The sequence below is a fragment of the Perca fluviatilis genome, chromosome 2 (genome assembly GCF_010015445.1).
Source record: "Perca fluviatilis chromosome 2, GENO_Pfluv_1.0, whole genome shotgun sequence".
NCBI classification, from domain to species: Eukaryota; Metazoa; Chordata; class Actinopteri; order Perciformes; family Percidae; genus Perca; species Perca fluviatilis.
Genome location: NC_053113.1, coordinates 26,731,318 through 26,746,749, shown reverse-complemented (window position 1 = coordinate 26,746,749; position 15,432 = coordinate 26,731,318). Strand labels below are relative to the sequence as shown.

The 15,432-nt window shown below is 39.1% G+C and overlaps 1 protein-coding gene across 3 annotated transcripts in view; it reads left to right on the top strand.

The window, feature by feature from the left end:
* Nucleotides 1-1,955: 1,955 nt before the first annotated feature.
* LOC120575574 (arf-GAP with Rho-GAP domain, ANK repeat and PH domain-containing protein 1-like) overlaps nucleotides 1,956-15,432 on the top strand; it is a 61,232-nt gene continuing 47,755 nt past the window's right edge. For 2 of the 3 annotated variants that reach the window (XM_039826369.1, XM_039826378.1), the window contains exons 1-2: nucleotides 1,956-2,120; nucleotides 13,430-14,577. In XM_039826369.1, coding sequence (XP_039682303.1) covers nucleotides 13,493-14,577 — 1,085 coding nt within the window. In that variant the 5' untranslated portion in view covers nucleotides 1,956-2,120; nucleotides 13,430-13,492. The remainder of the gene's footprint in view (nucleotides 2,121-13,429; nucleotides 14,578-15,432) is intronic. The other variant, XM_039826359.1, reaches the window with a different exon arrangement.

Here is a 15,432-nt window from a genome sequence, read left to right as displayed (position 1 = left end):
TGTTCATTTATTTATTTGCTATCCCTTTTTTATTGTTGCTCTTTTCACCTCCCTCTCATTCATCTTCAACTTTTATGTTGTCTCCCTGCCACTTCTCACCTTCTATCACCTGTTTCTTCCATCTGTCACTTTTCATCTCCTCTCCTCATCCCTTTTTCCATCTCCTTTAGCCAAGCTAATCTTTCTGGCAAAGTCCCCTGATCTTTACCCCAGGTCAGAAGTAAAATGAGTAACACACTGCCGATATATAAATACACTGACTTGTCACAGAGTCAGTGTATTGTTCATCCAGGCTCCTAAAGGCTATAATATTTTATCCTTTTACTCAAGTCTTTGGACTGACTGTCACATGAGGGAACACAACCCATTGAATCACATATGTGACACACACACAAACACAAAGTCCAAAATAATAGGCACATTTCCCCTTCTGCTCTCTATGTTTGAAAGAGCATATGACAAATGAGACCTTTTTTTAGTCACGTAAACTTACAAGTGAGATAAATTTAATTCATAAATGTTTTATGTTTGGATGGTACATTATGATGTACAGTGTGACTGTAAAGTTATGGGTTCCAATTTGGTCTAGCTCAGTGGATCCCAACCTTTTTTCCTTGGCACCCCCCCTACTCACGTCTAAGAAAAGCTGAGCATACTAACTAGCCTGCCTACAATTTTAAGCGAGAACAAAAATATAGTTTTTATACAGACTTATATTCTAGTGTATTATCATAATTTATTTAACGTGCAAATTTTTTTTTTTTACCTCAACCTCAAACCAGATAAAGACTTGCGCACCCCCTGTGATCTTTGCCGCCCCCCTGAGGGGTGCCCGGACCCCAGGTTGGGAACCACTGGTCTAGCTTATGACTTTTATGGCATGCCAGCCTCCCTTGCTCTCAGTTGCTTTCATTTTGCTGACTCCCTTCACTCAGGCTGAAATGCAATCAAAGGAATCCTCTTTAATAATTTAAGGTCTATTTACATGCAATATTCTCTTTCTACTATAAATACATAAAAACACAACCTAATACAGGGGGAAACAGACCCTTTTATTAGTTTGTGTGTGTCTTTTTTTTAACATGATGCTTTTTGATATTCTCTCCAGCTACAACGCTCAATATCTTGATGGTGAGTGGTTGCCCTCTTCTGGTTCCTATGGGAGCTTACAAGTAACAAATCAGCAGCCTGTCTGATTTAACACTGATCTGAATGCTACATCACCACCACCTCGATATAAATATCTTTTTAGAATGATATTTATTCAGGGTCACAGTGCTGGCTAGATTATACCTGTTTATACCACCTGTTAGGCTCATGAACTGAACTGGAACCTATGCAATTAAATAGCCACCTGACCTCTCATGTGGCTTATATGCTACAGTAACTATTTGTTGTTGTTGTATTTTGTAAATCATTAATGGTGAATTCTCCCAACAAAAACATTTTTATATTGTTTCTGCTTTTATATCAAATTAATAGCTAACACTATGTTGCTCCCCAAGTAAAATTATAGTGTATTGTATACAGTATACTGTGTGTTTTGTCATGTAGTGTGTGTCTCGTAGTCAATATTGATGTTCTGTATTATTATATTCTATGAAAGTCCTTTAATATTGTGTAATAGAGGGAATTATATCTGCAATAGGTATATATTATTAACAAATACAGCCCTGTGTGAGATGTAATTCTTTTTTAAGTGGGATGGAAAAGGACATTTGCATTGCATGGACAAAAAAACTGGGCTGTCCAGTCTTTTTTTAGTGGTCACATGACGGCCGTGCGGAAGTTTTTGCAATTTTGCTGCATGAAGTTGCACTAAAATTAACCAGAGAGACGCCGGAAAATTTTTTATAGCCTTAAAAATAAAACGCTACATCTTGAACGTCAACGTGTGTTTTGTTTTATTTTGAAACGTCTAACCGGAAATGGCTTACTTTCTTTTAATTTTAGCTTAACACTGACTGTCGGTAAGTTGCAAGTTGTTGCTACATGTTGTTTCACTCGTGTGAAAAATGTTATCGGCGATTTGGCGTCGCAGTTGTGGCCGCTCATTTCACCTCAAAAACAAAACGCCAGTATATTTCAGTGGAGTGGAAAACTTGCAAAGACTTGAAAAGGTAAGTGAATGACAAAAATTTTAAACTTATTTTAAGAGAACCTTTCCCAAAACAGCTGATAAGAATATGCACACATATTTAACAGCATAAAACCCCACAAACGCTGGAGTTTTTAAAACAGAAAATGTGTTGTCTAGCTGACGTCAGGTTACTCGTGCACTGGCTGACCATAGTTTAACGGCTGCGGTGACAATAACGTTAACTAGCGAGCTAAGCTGAAGAAAGTCCCCAACATTTTTGCGAGTCCAGTTCTGCTTTTAGCAACTTACTAATAAGTCTCGACCTTCAGTTGGTTAATATTTACTTAGCTTTGTTTGGTTGTTTATCTCAGCTGCCACAGGCTGTTCTATTCTTTCTGTGGTAAAACGGAGAGGAAATGGGACTGCCTGCGTCGGGGTTGATTATCCCAAGTGGAATGCTTTGCATCGATGGATTGACTATTACATCGTGGTATTGACTAGGCTAATTTGCCCGCCTGTTTGAATAAAGTTTATCATATGTCTTTATTTTTATGGACTTGTGACAGGTGGTCGTCCAGGCCTAGCGTTTTTTCGATTTAGGGATTTTAACACTTTTTCTAATGTAGGACAATAGACCGTATAGGGTAGGACCAACCCATCCCACACCACTACAGCTACACTAGATTACACAAACCCAGACGCTTATTTCTGCTTTTTTTTGCAGGTGTAGGGCAGCGCTCCTGTATGTTTTAGATGAGATCAATAGTGAAACTGTTTGAATATGCTATCAGGTAACTTATTAAGTTAGGATGGAAACTATGATATAGTATTTCCTTTAAAGTGCTAATGTAAGCTGTGGTAAGTAACGCTACAGTTGCAGGGGAAGACTATTTTTTTTTTATTTTTTTTGCGTGTGGGCCAAACTCCTTAGAATAGAGTACGTTTTGCATGACTGGCTGGCTTGCTCAATAGACCATTAATGGTGAATACAATTATTTGTGCACAGTTCAGTGTTTTCACAGAAGCAGAACTTCTGAACCATGATAATGATGTCTGTTGAGGTTAGATAGATGTTATTCTGGAAATGTGTAATTAAATGCATTTAAAGCACTGATCAAATTACCTGTGTATCTTTAAAAAAAAAACTACCAATTCATAACTTCAAAGGGCAGCACAAAAGATTACCCACATAATGTTTTTTTTTTTGGGAGACTGGAAAAAGTAACTATAAAAAAAGCATCATGGCCCTACTGACTCTGTTTTGTCCTGTAGTAAAAACTGGTAATGATTGAGTCTGTTTTTGGCAAGTGAACCCTGAGAGCCACATAATGTAGTGTTACAGGATGTTGTTTATCAGGGTGCAGATATAAATATCTCTCTCGCCCTCAACATGTGAATTTTGTGTCTACTAGTATGAGAGGCACGCCATGCAAACGTGAGCCAATTCACAATCTCGATTTGGAATGATTGTACTACTACAGAGGATGTAAGCTCTGAATTGTTGAGCGATCATTGACATAAAGTTGCAGCTGAAAGCTTTGTCTGTCTCGGTCTTTCTTTATCCCTCTTGTGTCTACAATTTCTTCAGTCTTTTTTCTCTCCATCTGTCTCATACACTCGATTACTCGCTACTGAATCACTCTATAATGAGGTGAGAGGAGGAGTATCTCACTGGTCAAGTGGACACGTTAAGCAGTCTGGCTGTAAAATTACACAGGCTAAATTAAAAGCCCAGTTGTGCAAGAAATGATAACTGGAGGCTAAATTTCCAAAGCACCTCTTTGTCTCACTTTAGTTCATCAGGATTTCTTGGTACAATTTATTTTTTTTTTTAGTCAAAGGGATGTTCCTGTAAGGCACCGTTTTTAAAGATGACTTTAATGATAAGTAATTTCCAACATCTGGGATTTGAGAGTTGGCTCAACCCTTTACTGATATGCTGTCAGACTGAGAGCTAACATTTAGGTCAAGCTTTAAGCAAAAATTGACTTTGTGAAAAGGATTATGTGAATTTTAAGTCAATGGGCTAAAACACGCAAGACGTCAATTATTATCCTTTACATATGTTGCTGTCGTGAGTTAGGGAATGGACCATAGAGAGAAAACATAGAATGGATGGATAGGCCAAACCTAATTCTGCTGTAGGTTTGTGGTATGCACAGTTTGTGCTTGTGGTAATATCAGCTGACCACTACCATGGGAGGAAAACATGACTCCCAGAACTTCATACTCCCCAAAGTCCCAGACTTTGTTCCCATTAAGGGACTAAGTCAGTAAGGGAGTCAGGAAGTTTTCGGTTACCATGGGTAACATATTCCTGTGAAATGTGTCACCCTGAAGAGTTCGAGGCAAGTGTGTGTGTGTGTGCGCGCGCACACACACACACAAACAGGCTTGTTCACTAGAGGACATTGTTCCGATGCATTTCTTTACTGGCAGGACTGAGTCACTATTCAGTTTTAATTGAAAGTGGGCTGAAAGCAGCAGTGTGTCTGGTGGTGGGTATATGAGTCATGTCCCGTGTTTTTTAAGTAATCCTTTTAAGGTCAACACCTTGATAGAAATCTTAGGAAAACTACTCTATAGCGGCTACACAACTACTACTAATACTACTACTACTACACATACATTGAAGTAAATGAAAATTTTATGGGAATCCCGATTTCAGAATTTTTTTTTCAGCAACAAAAACTCACTGTGTGCGACCTCTCTAGCGAAGTTAGCGTTTGGCTGTTGAACATGGTGAAGATTGAATTTTGGACTTAGATTTTTCAGGTGGCCAGAAACCTGACTCAAAATTAATGCTAATTTTCTCCATCTCTGCAGGATGTGTAAACCTGATTGTTAGCTGAAATTTCTTTTTATGATTAACAATTTTCATTTTAATTTGAACACGAAACATACAATTTGCAACATGAACATATCCCCCCCCCCCGCCCTTCGTCATCACCACCCACCCAGACATAAAACAAGAAAAGATTACACAGCAACCACAACATTCAAAACCATACAACAAAACAATAACAAAATAGACCATAAACCATAAACCAATGAATTTATGCACAAATAACAACATCACAAGCCCATCATACACGCCTCTGCACAGCAAAAAGCCTCTTAGAAGCCCTCCAGACAGCTCAAATACTCTTCCCATTTTCTAGTATAGACCTCCAATCTGGCAAACCGTCCTGGAGTGAAGGCACTCCTTCATTCCGAGTGACTGCACCCCTTCACATCCTCTTAAAATAATTTGTCGGCTATCATTAGTTAGCTAGGTTGGAGCCAACATATTATGTGCTCCATTAGAGCTGGGCAATATATTGATACTATATCGATATCGTGATATGAGACTAGATATCGTCTTAGATTTGATTATTGTAATATGGCATAAGTTTAGTCTTTTTCTGGTTTTAAAGACTGCATTACAGTAACGTTATGTCATTTTCTGAACTTACCAGACTGTTGTAACTGTTCTATTATTTGCCTTTACCCACTTTCACATTTTGTGAAAGCACCAATAGTCAACACTACAATATCGTTGTGGTATCAATATCGAGGTATTTGGTCAAAAATATTGTCATATTTGGTTTTGTCCATATCGCCCAGCCCTATTATCCATCCCGCTTGGGATTGATCCATCTCCTAGAACAAATAATCTTGGGCTGGATGGAACGTGGGTCCCTGCAATCCGACATAGGTTATCATGTATCCCAGTCCAAGAGTTTTATGAATGTAGCTTGCGATATATTTAGAATTTTGGATAATAATTATGAATTGTGTATATTTTCCCCTCAGTATAATGCAAATTAAATGAAGTGCAAGGTTCTGAAGTAATATTCCCTCTTCTGTCTTAATGTTTTTGTCAATTCAGTATCCGTAGACAGGTCACTGTGGCAGTCGAAGCCCTGTTGAAACAGAGTTTTATACACGGTGAAAGTGAAAAACGTATCTCATCGCAGAGCTGACATCGTGTTTTGTGTATTTAAGGTGTTATAAGAAATGATGCTGTTCCCTCCACTTTTTCAACAGTACACGTCTATATGTGTACTCTAATACTCCTTTGCCTTAGTAACACATCATGGTACTGTTGCTGGTGCTATATTGATTGTTTGTTCTACCCCTACCTGTGGTTTTGGCACATGAAAGGATGTATTGTGCTCCAGCCTTAAATGAACTCTCACACAATACCGTTGTTAGTTTTTTTTTCTTTCTTTTTTTACTTTTAGTTGAGAGAAATTGATATTTTGTCGTTGAAATGAATAGAACAACGTTATAACACTAATTTGTAAGTATGTCACAGAGAAGGACTTTCTTTCTCCTTGTTTTACAATGGTATTTTTGTTGAAATCTCAGAACAGAGGTTTTGAATTCTCCACATTCATGGTCTGTTGACGTATTTTACATCATGATCGCAGCTAACCAAAACACATTTTTTCTTTCACTTGACCCTCATGAGAAATGAGTTTTAAGGAAATTGTAACATGTTTTGGAGTATTTCCCAAGACAACACAGTAGAGGGTTAGTGTAGAGGAGACCGCTAAAGTAGGTTGCATATGATATCCCGTCATCCTCATTCAGCACACTTTGCAAATTAAAACAGTGTTAAACGTTAATAAGACTAAATTGTCTAGAATATCCGCATGAAGTATAAGTCTGAATTCCATGCCAAAATATTATTTTTGATCATACAATGTACAGTGTGTATTTGTTATGCACGGAGTGGATTTGACATGAGAAGTTTTGGGTATTATTGCATTTCACGGTTTGTGCAATTCAACCAAAGTTGGGCACACTACAATTTCCATTTACACAATAATGTATTTCTGCCATTTAAGAAGTCAGTATTTGTTTAAGTAGCATTTAGGCTAATATTTTACTACCGTACTATACTATACCCAGTTATTGTTATTATATGTTATTGTACGTGCACGTCGTAGCTCTCTTCAGCTATATCAGAATTTAAGTGGTGTAGTATGCACACGCTCTGGCAGTGGAATTAGAATAAAGTTTACAGTCATAACTCGCCTAGTAAAAAAATGTGTACGGTATGAGAAATATTTTTTTTAGCCTTGTGATATTACTTATGGTGTTAGATACAATGTGTTACGTATGCAAAGGGAGCAGGAGACGAGGCTGGTCATGTGTTTTTGGTGTCAGTAATGTGCTAAAGTTGTTGCTGAAGTCTTGTGGTTGTTAAGGGTGTTGTCCCTTAATGTGAACTCAGTCCAAGCAATAATGTACTTCAAAACTAAGGACACTGGCAGTAAGCAGAGTTTAACCGACATCGGCCAGCACTGATCAGTGCGAACAGAGAATATGGAACATTCTGGCTATTTGTTTGTGTGTCAAATTGAAAGGGGATATGAGGCCTGAAACACAATTTCTGAGCCCCCCCCCACACCTTTACACACACAGTGTTATTAGGTAAGCACTTGTTGTAGAGAGTGACTAGATTCAACCTGTGTGTGTGTGTGTGTGTGTGTGTGTGTGTGTGTGTGTGTGTGTGTGTGTGTGTGTGTGTGTGTGTGTGTGTGTGTGTGTGTGTGTGTGTGTGTGTGTGTGTGTGCCTGTGTGTGTGTGTGCCTGTGTGTGTGTGTGCCTGTGTTGTGTGTGCGTGTGTGTGTGTGTGCGCCTGTGTGTGCCTAGGCAACAGAATGCCCCATTGTGAAGGCAGCACAGAGACCCTGTTATTGGCAGCTTTCTGAGTGGGAGAGAGGGAGCTCAGACAAGGATGGAGAGAGGGAGAGATTGAACAGAGAGGGAGAGAGTGTAGAGATGGATGAATTGAAATGTGCAGAGCAAAATGTTGGTTGGAAACTGCAGAAAATTAAATAAAAGCCCAGGAAAAAGGAAGTCAGCGGTTGATGAACAGATACGCTGACTATATAGAACTTACAAAGCACCTATAGTTTTCTGAGTTCAGGTGAAAACTATTTGTGGATTTCAGCAGTTAAAGGAATACGTTGACATTTAAAAAAAAAAACTGCTTGTTTGCCGTCTTACCGACAGCCAGATGAAAAGATCAATATCAATTTTATCTCTTTGAATTTGGTACAGAGAGAGATCCAGCTCGTGTTTAGCCTAGCGAAGCACAATCACAGAAAAGCAGATATATCAAGAGTGAAAAATAGTCTTTGCAACATCGTTTCAGTATATAGCTAAGGTAAATAACTTTTCTGATTGTCAAAACCACGCCAGAGATGTTTGGCTTGAAAATATATGCTAATAATCAGGCTGCAATGACCTTGCCTTCTCTACAGCAAATGTGGCCTAACCACGTCACGGCGGTTTCTGTTCTACAAAAGATATGCAATGAAAACCATCGTACTTACAGGCATTGGCCTCACAGGGAACGGAATTATCTTTAAAGCAACTTATTCTTTTTGTTTCAGGAGACACTGAACTAACGTGTAAACCGTAGTTCTTTTCCGCACATGAACAGGAAAGTAAGCTGAACATATTCCCGTATTTCAGGATAATTAGCCTACCAATTGTGCCCAGTAGATGGCACTCTAACACAACAAATGACACAAGAAACGGCTTATCATTCATTCTCATCTCAGCTGAAAAGACCATTGAAAAATGTTGTCTCTCGAACCTCCTTCCAGGTTAACTGAAGTTGCTTGGCTGACAGGTCTTTTCGAATCCTTCTGTAAAGTTATCGTTAGATGCTATGATGGTGTTGCTAACGTCCTCTACAGATGAAATCTTGCTTATTTAATTTTATTGTGTCTTGAGATAACTCTTATTTTATTATATAAATAATTATTAAAATAAAAAATCTTGTATCCTTTTCTGCGACATATTCTTCGTTCCAATCAACTAGCCTCAGCCTGCTCGCTTCTCAGCGAGTCACGTCACTTGACTCACTTTAACTTCTATAGCAGCTATAACAGTTAATTTTTAGTAGGCTATATTGGAACCTATCCATAACCCTTTTTTGCTATTTGCCTCATTGATAAACAAAAATATAAATGTCAGACAGCAAATTAGTAATTATTTAAAAAATTTAAAATATAAAATCCAGTTCCTGCCAGCAGGGGGTGCTGCAGCACCCTCAGCACCCCCCCTTCCCGCACCCTTGCTCTCCGTCAGCTCTGCTGAATATTTTACAAATGTTAGTTGTGCTTTATGTGGTTGATGTTGGACGGTGATAGGATGTGACTATGAGTCCCATATCAGGATCGGGAAATCAAGTTACTTGTCAGTCTTACGCCGACTCTGCTAACCTCCTGCCGAATCTGCTAGCCTGGGCTAGCTAGCCAGCTGGCCGGTCAAGTTTTCAAATGTAAACATTAGAGTAAACACCGAGGAAAAGGTGAAGAAGATGAGCTCAAGCTAGCAAGACCATCTCTGCTGCCATGTCATGACTACGAGTCACTCATGAGGATATGGAAATCAGTTTCTTCTCGTCTGACTTTGGGTATGATGACAGATTAGGATTGCAAAGGGGCGGACATTTTCCGGTAAATTTCCAGAAACTTTCTGGAAACTTTCCATGGAAAGTTTAGCTGGGGAATTTGGGAAACATTCCGATTTGGAAACTTTTATGGGAATTAATGGAAATGATGGGAATTTGGATGGGATGTAGTCCTTGGTCTCAAATGCAGTACTGTCTTCAATCTGTCTTCAATCAGCTTCAATCTGCTGTAGAATGTTAAATTCTAGAAATGATCTGTGCAGTGGGTGTGGCCTCAATAGCCCTGCAGTAGGCTAAGTAGTAGCCCAAACCATTGACCTTTTAGCTTAACATATGAAGATAGCTAGCATGCTGCCTTTGATTTACTATGGTTATATGCATGCTAAGCTAACCATCAGCGCTGTCTATTGTTTCCAGCCTATCAAGAACAAGTTGGCTATACAATTAACACACACAGGTTAATAGCAAAGGGTTATGTATGTAAAAAAACAACCTCCCGTATTTTAAAAACTAAATGTCGGCAAGTATGTAGTAGCCTATGCTGATTACTGCGTGCGTGCATGTCATTGACGAATATAGGGAGGACATTCGTTGTTTTAACCAAGATCAACTACATTTAAGTTCCCTGTTATAGACTAACAGTATTATAACAAGCCATATTAAAAATATTCAGTTTATTCCCATTAATTCCCGTTTATTCCCATTAATTCCCATGGAAAGTTTCCAACTTTAAAAATTCCCGGAATTTTGCAACCCTATGACAGATAAACATGGTGTTGTCCAAATTGAGCATTCCTTTCAATTTAACCTAAACTGGGGGGTAGAACAATATTTACTAGAGATTGTTTGGAGATTCCTGGCCACCAATATAACCCCAGATTTGTAAGACTTTAACTTGCCTAAAACAGTGTGTCTTAAATAGTTTTTTACTCACATCTGCCACATGCTGTAGGAAATTCTGTCTGTTTTTACAACTATTTCTCCTGACCATGGCCATTAACATTGCATCTCTTTTAACTGTTATCTTACATTACATTAACTACACGTTTACCCTCCAGATAAACCCACTGAGCTTGGTTTGCTGGGTTCTTTACAGGATTGCTTGTTTGATTGCCTGTTGCAACAAAATCTCAATGGTTTTATCACCTTAAAATAATTATAGGTAAGACTCAGACATTATCCGACATGCTTTTATCTCGTTCCGCCTTGATTATTGCAACAGTCTCTTCACCTGCATAATTAAAAAAAATACTACATTTATTTATTTATATAGCACATTTAACTTAAGGGGCTACCGACTGCAGAACTCAGCTGCCCTGCTTAAAACCAGAAGAGGAGGAACTGTGTGTTATTCAAACAGAACTGTCTAAACTTCCTTAAAGACATCAAGAGGCACGAGTGTTAAATGCTAATATAGAGTGTGAGGAAAAACAGTTCTGTTTGAATAACCGACAGTTCCATCTCTCACCCTCTATATTAGCATTTTAACACTTGTGCCTCTTGATGTTGTTCCTTAAGGGGACACACACACACACACACACAAATGTAATTTTTTGACTGTGTGTATTTAGTTTATGAGTAACCCTCCAATGACGGGTAAAGACCAATAACTGTAATTCATCGTGTTTCTGAGTGAACAGTTCCTCAATTCAAAAATAGGAACTGCGTTTGATCAGAGAGCAAGATTCACCCTGTCCCTGTGGTCTCTGCCCTGTTAGAGGAAACATTTAACAGGAAATGAAATGCCGTCATTTCAACATACTCACACATTGGTGAATTGCATGTCTCCGACTGGATAGTGTGCTTTACTCTGTGGTCGGTCGCTCGCTCTCTTTTGAACTTAAAGTTTTACCATCAAAGTTATGCAAATGAAAAGTTGCATTCATAATAACATTGGTTGTTTTACAAGACCTCGTGCATTAAAAATAAGAATCAGCATGGTTACAGTCGACTTTAGACGGTGTAGGTTTTTGTAAAAGGTAGATGCGAAAGCAGATGCTAAGCGTTAACTAACTACTAGGTCAATATTGCCTGTGCAGATATGCCTTTTTATATTTAATAAGAGTATAGAGTACCTACCTTTCCTGTAATATTTGAATGTAATCTTATCTGATATTCTGCCTTCATGAAGAAAAATTTGTACAGAAATATTATAAAGGCTAATTCATTTTTTGTCATTATGTGTGTAAAAGAAATTACACTCTTTCTAATTTCTAATTCTCAGGAGCTAAAAAATAAATAGTTCTCCAGTAGGGTGATTAGGGGTATCAGTGGACCTTGTATTGAGCTTAACTGAAAAGAAATCAATCAAATGTACATGAGCTAATGGCTGTCGACGCACATATAATAATAATAATAATAATAATAATAATAATAATAATAATAATAATAATAATAATAATAATAATAATGATGATAATGATAATAATAATAATAATAATAATATTATTCAGTATAGAGGCTCCCACATTGAGCTGTGTGTTTGTGTTGAGGAAAGACTGGCTCTGTCTGGGAAACCAGCAGCCACTGTGGTCAAAAGTATGAAGCAGAGAGATAAAATGTGGTGAATGCAGTAGGTGTTTGATTAATGATTTAAAAAGTTATTGTCATTATTCATTTTTTGCTGATGTTTTTGTCATAGCTTTTATGCATTACAACAACAGCAACAGTCCTTACTGAGTTATTTCTCACAGTCAGGCAGGTTTGCATATTGTGAATGCAAGCAGCAAGCACTGCCTACTGTTTGCTAATCATGGCCTGGCATTGTGACTCATCTGCATGTGAAATAAAAGAAATTCTTCTATTTGGAAATTTTAAACACTGTCCTGATGTACATTATTCATATCCTAAGATGTACTCTATTAGAAAACCAAAACCTAGAGTGGATGATACGTTAAGAGGGTGCTAATAGAAAGAGATACCTTGTGGGAAGCTGATCTTGAATCCACTTATGCAGCATTCAAGTGTTTGTTCGAGAGATGTAGAGAGAATTGAGTGAGTCCATGTGAACGTGCTGTGTGTGCCAATACTTTTTGTGTCAGTTCCTCCCAGAGTGGGCTGTTCTGTGATAGTGCTACAGTACTGGCTGTGTGTTGGGTGCTTAAAAGGAATAATCTTTAGGCTAAGTAATTCTTAAGATTTATGATTATACAGCACTGAGATATGTGTTGCACATTAGACCTTAGACTTTATTGTCCCCAAGGGGAAATTCTTATTTACAACACTGTACATTATGGACAAACATAACAGAATGATGTTAATGACACAAAATAACACAGACTGATAACACAGAGAAAGTAGCACTGATGTGTTTTATCTGGGTGTTTTGTTTAGGGCTGCAGGCACCAGGCTTTTGCCATAGCGATCTCTCATGCACCTCAAGGACCTGTACCTATGTCCAGAGGATGAGAGAATGGTGAAATGGTGGTTGAGTGGGTGTGTAATGTGTAACACATTAGAGAGGGAATACAGATCTAACAGCAGTTTCCTTCTAAGTCATTGAAATCAAATACCATCATCTGACTGACCCCCCCCACCCCACCCCAAAAAAAAAAGGTTTATCACACACAACTTTGACACTACAGTCTGTAAATATGGGCAACTCTTGGATGTATACTATTGTCATCCTCATTATTATAATTTTTTGTCTTTCAGGAAGCAAAATGATTTTATGTATTTATACATTAACACATTTGCCAATGCTGGATTTCTCAAAATAGTGTAGTATGCAAGAAGTATTTTCATATTCTGGTTTATTATTAGACTAATGTGACGCACAATGATTCATTTTTAGGAACTAAAACTAAGTTTTCAGTTTGTTTAGCGCTGATGTATGCTTTTCTTAATTGTTCCTCCTTAAAAAAAACGTTATTTCCTTGAATGGATGCAGTGCTTTTTCTGTACTGTTCATGTTTTTTTCTCTTCCGCAGGTTGTGTAAGCCATGATCTGAGGTGTCTGCAGTTTCTCTGTGGAAGTAGGCCTGCCTTCCCACATGCTGCACTCGCACACATCAATCATGTCTCAGACTGATTCCTGTTTGACTGTGTGGGACTGGTTATGTGTTCTTCGTCTGGAGCAGTATTCCGAGGCATTTCGGAGTGAAGGGCTGGCAACGTTACGACAATGTCGCAACCTCACACCAGATCAGCTGGAGCGGATGGGTATCACCTTGCCGGGTCACCAGAGACGCATCCTGGCTAGCCTGAACAAAACACTTGGTAACAGTGACACACAATCTGACACACACTCTCACCTTCTACAGTCTGAGAGAGATCAGAGATTGGAGGAAATAGCACATGCCAAGGTGTTGCAGAGAGAGAGACCTGTGCCTATACCAGTGGAAGAAAAACCTGTCCCTAAGGAAAGGGAGAAAAGAGATGGAGAGACATTGAGACCTACACCCAGGGAAAGAGAGAAACCGGTCCCCAGGGAGAGACATGTGGCCATGATGAAAGAGGAAGGTGGAGAAGGGGGAGAGAAGAAGCCAGTTCCTGGACAAAGAAAAACAGCAGACAGGGGAGGAGAAGAGGAAGAGAGGGATAGAGGAATAGATGGAGAGAAGGAGAGGCCTGTGCCTAAAGAAAGAACTAGGTTTCGCTCTAGTGCACCAGCGGACTGTGACCTCAGCCCACTTGTCTCTCTAACTTCAGACACCTCTTTACCCCCTGTCCCTCCACGAAGCACCCCCAACTGCCCTCCACAGCGCTTCACATCTCCCCTGAGCCCCTCACCTCCTGCTCGAACCCCTGCCTCCCCCAAACTGGACAGACATGCGGTTAAAGCCCCAGCTGTACATAGCAGAGCTATATCCCAGAGTTCCACCCATAGCCCCACACATGCACCTCTCCATCCTCCCAACGTCCCCTCTGCCCGAGCTCGGCCTCAGACTTTAGCCATTCAGCTCCCTGCCCAACGTTTGGGTAGTGATGGAGGAAGAGAAATCTCACCGGTTTCCCCCACTGCTTCCCACAGTGATGACATCAATGCTCCACCTCTCCCTCCAAAAGCAGGGGCGGTACCTAAAGGGCCTCCACCAATCCCACACCGGTTTCCTGCACAGTCTGCCATAACAAACAGGTAAGACTATTATTTTTAATGGGTCTCTATGCAACTTTTAATTCAGTTTGCTATTTGGCTGTTGTTTTTAAAGATTTTTTTGTTGTTGAAGAAAATGGTTAAATTGCCTCACTGAGTTTATTACAGATACAACCTTTGCACTGTGTGACATGTATGAGTGGAGTTAAGGTGTGTGGCCATCTCTGTCCTTTTTGTGGATCTTAAACTAGAGATGGTCCGATACCATTTTTTTCTTCCCGATACCGATTCCGATACCTGAACTTGCGTATCGGCTGATACCGAGTACCGATCCGATCTGTATGGATGTCTATCTTTGTTGTCGGTCTGGCTCAGGTTAAACTCTTTGTGAAACATGAACAAATACAAACAATGAATGCCACATAACTTTCTTTTATTATCCAGTTTGACAGTCAGTTCTAACGGGAAAAAGAACATAAATAAACTACTTTAACGTAGATTTTCTTTAGGGCTTTATTACATGGTATCGGATCGGTGCATAAACTCCAGTAGGCTACTTCCCGATACCAGCGTTTTAGGCAGTATCGGAGCATCTCTATCTAAAACTACTCTTCTTTTTATCTCACATTACCTAAAAAAACAAACATTAAATGGGCCCTTCACTGGGCCTCTCTGCTCCTACAGGACGAGGTTACCTGTCTTTCCCACTGTGTACTGTATGTGTATTAACTTTGAGTGGAAGACTATGTAAAAGAGTGAGATTTAGTAATAGGCTGTTCCTCTGAGTGTGTGAGGGTGCTGTATTGAAGGCAAAATTACAGAATAATGTAAATGATTGTCAGTGATGTGTTTTTGTGTATTTTTGTGTGTTGAAAAATACATGTAATTGAGAAATGA